This window comes from Aspergillus nomiae (assembly GCF_001204775.2).
Source record: "Aspergillus nomiae NRRL 13137 chromosome Unknown contig00131, whole genome shotgun sequence".
Lineage (NCBI taxonomy): Eukaryota > Fungi > Ascomycota > Eurotiomycetes > Eurotiales > Aspergillaceae > Aspergillus > Aspergillus nomiae.
The window spans coordinates 67,698-71,637 of record NW_015378186.1 but is presented as its reverse complement, the minus strand read 5'-3'; the positions used below and the strand labels follow the sequence as shown (position 1 = coordinate 71,637).

The following is a 3,940-nucleotide window of genomic DNA, read 5'->3' as shown; positions in this document are numbered from 1 at the left end:
GAGCCGTCACTCCTCCCGCACACTCAGGAGCCAGTACCACTGTTGCCGTCCTTCCTCCGTCTGGAGGACCTCGGGGTTGACCACCGTCGACAGAAGCTTGTCATGCAACTGTCTCGCTTTTTCGCGCGTACCCCGGATCGTCCGCCCGCGGAGCCGATCCCCGAAATGTTTTAAGATTCGAGCGTAGCGATCCCGACCTGAAGTAGTGAGCATTCGCATCCCTCTTTCATTGTTGATGTGGATCCAGATTAGACCTACCCTGGTAACGCTGCAATCCATCGAGAAGAGCACACCCCTCGTCGTCGGTCCATCTCCGCCCATGCTTGATGGACATGGCTGGCACAGGCTCCGGTTGCGGCGCGCTGCCCTTAAATAAGTCCTTCTCTAACGCAATGATGAGTTTCTTGAGCGGGAGCTGCAGACTATGGCTACGGTTCTCAGAGTCCACGTAACCCGCATCGACTACACAGTAGATCTTGTAGCATAGTCGTAAAAACACATCTAGCACCCGGTGCAGGTGTTCGTAGGCTTTGGGAAAGAGCCCGTCTTCCTTGCAGTAAGCTTCGAAACAGGCGAGCAACACGCCCATCATTCCTGATACCAGACAGGCTTCAAATTCGTCCAGCGTCTCTTCACTGCTGGGTCGGCCTGTTTCTGGTTCGTCGTCTTTATGCTCGACGATATAGTCCACTGAAGTGGTCCCATCACTGCGAATTGCGTTCAGGAGCTCATCGCATTCACGCACGGTCGCGTGGCGAGGTCCACGCCCGGCGTTTAGGTAGCCTACAATCTCCATATATTTCTGTTGTAATGTGGAAGTTAGATCCCCAAAGTCATCAAAGTATTCGGCCATAGAAGGGTTATCGGTTTTTTGCACGTGGTGAGCTTGAACCACCAAAGCGTCCCAGTTGTTCTTCTGGCCAGCCATTTTGAGTGCCTGGTGCAACCATGCCTCCTCCTCGTCGAAATCATCCTCGGAGTAATCGTCGGATATATCCTCAGCATATTGTTCGGTGTCGTTTGGGCTGTGACGGGGTTGTAGAGGCTCGGTCTGGTCTTCGTGATTGTTCGAGGTGACAGCTCGAGACGTCTCAATGCTTCTTCGACGAATCCGTCCTTGACGTTCTGAGACTGGCTGTTGATTCGAGGTTTGACGTCTTTTGCTTGGCGGCGTAGACAGGTCCTCTGGGTCGCTTTCGTACCTAAACAACCCAGGTCGTATGGGGCGATCTCTCACGCTGCCCTCATCATCCGTTGGACCATGAACCGAAGACTTGTCCCCGACGGCGATGCTTGTGTGGTCTTCTCGGTCGCCCCCATCCTCTGCCTCATCGAGCTCCACTCCATCAGCCAAGCCCCCTGATTCTCCTTGTACATGCGAATGCTGCGAGGTGTCCTCCGGTAGAGTATTCCCTCTGGAGGACTCTGGCGAACGAGCTGACGATTCTGCCCTGCCCACAGAGCTCCTGACCGTAACAGGATTTACGACACCGACGGGGGGAGAGCTCCTCTGATGTTCGTGAGCACTGACAGCATCATCAGAGCCAGAGCGTGGCTCATCTGGCTGCTCTGGTGATCGATCGCGCGGCGTTTCATATTCACTTTCAGGCTCATGCTGCGATTCATCTCTCGATCTATCGCCACTCTCATCCGTTCTCTCATGTAGAGCTAATCTTAGATCTGACACCCGTTTTTGAATATCAAAGGGAGAAAGTCGGTTCGACTGAGGGACGTTATGAGGCGAATCGAGCACAGGTTGGGGAAACCCATTGTCTCCGTGGCCCTCTACAACATCCACATAGTTCGCGTCACTTTCACCACTCCCCTGGTCTTCCTCAACCCGGCCGGTGTATTCCTCCGCTTCTTTGTCGTGGTGATTCTCAGAGTACCCTCCAGACTCTTGCTGAGGCTCAGGACTAGGCTCAGATTCACGCTCAGGCTCAGTACCTGCCTCCCTCTCCCCCTCCTTCCCACCAGACTTCACCTTCGCGCGACGCGTAGCCTTTCTCAAGGACGTAGTTTTCCCACCCGATTTCGCCAGCAACCGAGTCGACGATCGACGGGGAGTCAAGGGCTCCGACGCAGGGACGCGTCCAGCTCGATCATGATTTGTATCATCGGGGACTTCCCAGATATCATCACTCTGGGGAAATGGTACGTCGTCGATCTTGCGGCGACGGGACGAGCGGGCGCGGGTACGGGTACGGGCGCTGGACTTTGGCTGGCGAGTGACGTTGTTGTTGTTGTTGGCGTTTAAGTTGTTTAGAAGGTCCAGCGCGTGGGACGTCGAGACGACTTTTCTCCGTCGTGGAGTTGATCGGGAGCTCATTTGGATTGATCTTTGGTCGGGGAGTACTACATTTGGGATTATTTGGAAGGGGCGATGACGACGACCTGAGGTCGTTGGGTGAATGGAACCCTTTGTTGCGGTCATAAAGCAAACATTTAATGGTGAGTTAAGCGGAAAAACAAACGCTGCGGGTTTGACTGGCTGGTCTAGACCCTTTCACATTCTGTATCCTTGGGTTAGATATCAGTATTTAATGCTAGTATATAGTGGGTATATAGTAGGGTTTGTACTTTGGAGTGTAATATAATGTCCTTGAAATGCATTGTATTTCGTTGATTTAAGAAAATTATATACTAGCAATGGGGGAATCTATTGGATTTTTGTAAAAGTCTATTGGCTATCAGTTTATATATCACATCCATCACAAATAAGGGGAAAGACAAAAAGTATCTTTACTCTCATTCCAATATAAATTATAAAACAAAAGTAACACTTGAAGTAAGCTAACCCTCCTAATGTTTAATACAGCGATATAAATTCTTGAATATTTGTTTAAATCACTTTCTAGCCTGTAATAAATGAGAACTTAGTAGCCGTATCCGGTATCCAAACCAACAAAGAAGCCAGTAGAGATGAGTATAAACCTCAGACACAATGATGGTATTCTACTGCTGAATCCCCGTGAAGAGCCTTGGTCTCTTTGAGCTCTTCCCATCTGATTCTACCCAAAGAAAGTGACTCAACCTCTTCATTCATCTCACCTTCACGTCTACTCAGGATGACGGTGTTCTATGTCCATTGTCAGTACGTGCTTACATTCAACTATGTTCTGCTCCTTTTTCTGTATCTTTTCTTTTGACCCTTATGAGATGGTTGGAAGGAAGACTAACAATAAGGCTGGAGATTACAAGCCGGCCTAAACGACATCCTCCCTTGTGTCGTTCAATCAAGTCCCAAATCTTGCGGGGAGCCTCTTTTGGTACAGCAGAATATTTAAGTGAGACGCACAATTCCAGTTCAAAAAGGTGCGGAAGTGATGAGCAGACTCTCAGGAGGCTGCTGTCATCCTGGATCTCGACAGCGGGGTTCGCAAGAGATATAGCCAGCGATTCTAGAACCGGACATTGATTCTGGATCTTACGAATCACTGTTAGATTCGATGGGTCATAACTACCCGAGTTAGGATGCAAGTCTAGTTTTCGCAGCGTCGGCCCGTGACGACGAATGACTTTGTCAAGTATAGATAACCGCAAATACCCTTCAAGGCTAAACTCCTTAATGGGGATTAACTGTTCTAGAAGACACTCCAGGGCATGAAGAAGCTGTTCGTTGGTATCACTATCCGGATATAATGCCAGCCCTAGAAGATCAAGAGACATGTACTTGGCACTCTGCGTTAAGCGTTCGAACACTTGGGGGTCCGACACCCCCCAAGTCTCAGATAGCGTATCTTGGACATGTCAGTGCAATTAGACCATTTTGCGATGTCCTCCGCCGATACACCGGGGTTCCCGAAATACGAAAGCGAGACAAGAGCCCCTTTATGTGAATCCGTTGGAGGTGGCACGAATCCTTTCCATGATCTGTCGTGGGCGCGCGACATAGTCTGATATGTGGGCTCCTGGTCATGAATCACACTGAGGTGCTTGA

General features: G+C 50.1%; 1 protein-coding gene across 1 annotated transcript; it reads right to left on the bottom strand.

Moving 5' to 3' along the window:
• Positions 1–6: 6 nt before the first annotated feature.
• Positions 7–2,329, bottom strand: ANOM_005629 (uncharacterized protein; the record flags this gene model as incomplete). Its single annotated transcript, XM_015550886.1, has 2 exons — positions 7–197; positions 259–2,329. The coding sequence occupies 2 exons, from the start codon at positions 2,327–2,329 to the stop codon at positions 7–9; spliced, it is 2,262 nt and encodes a 753-aa protein (XP_015406959.1).
• Between the last annotated feature and the right edge of the window lie 1,611 nt (positions 2,330–3,940).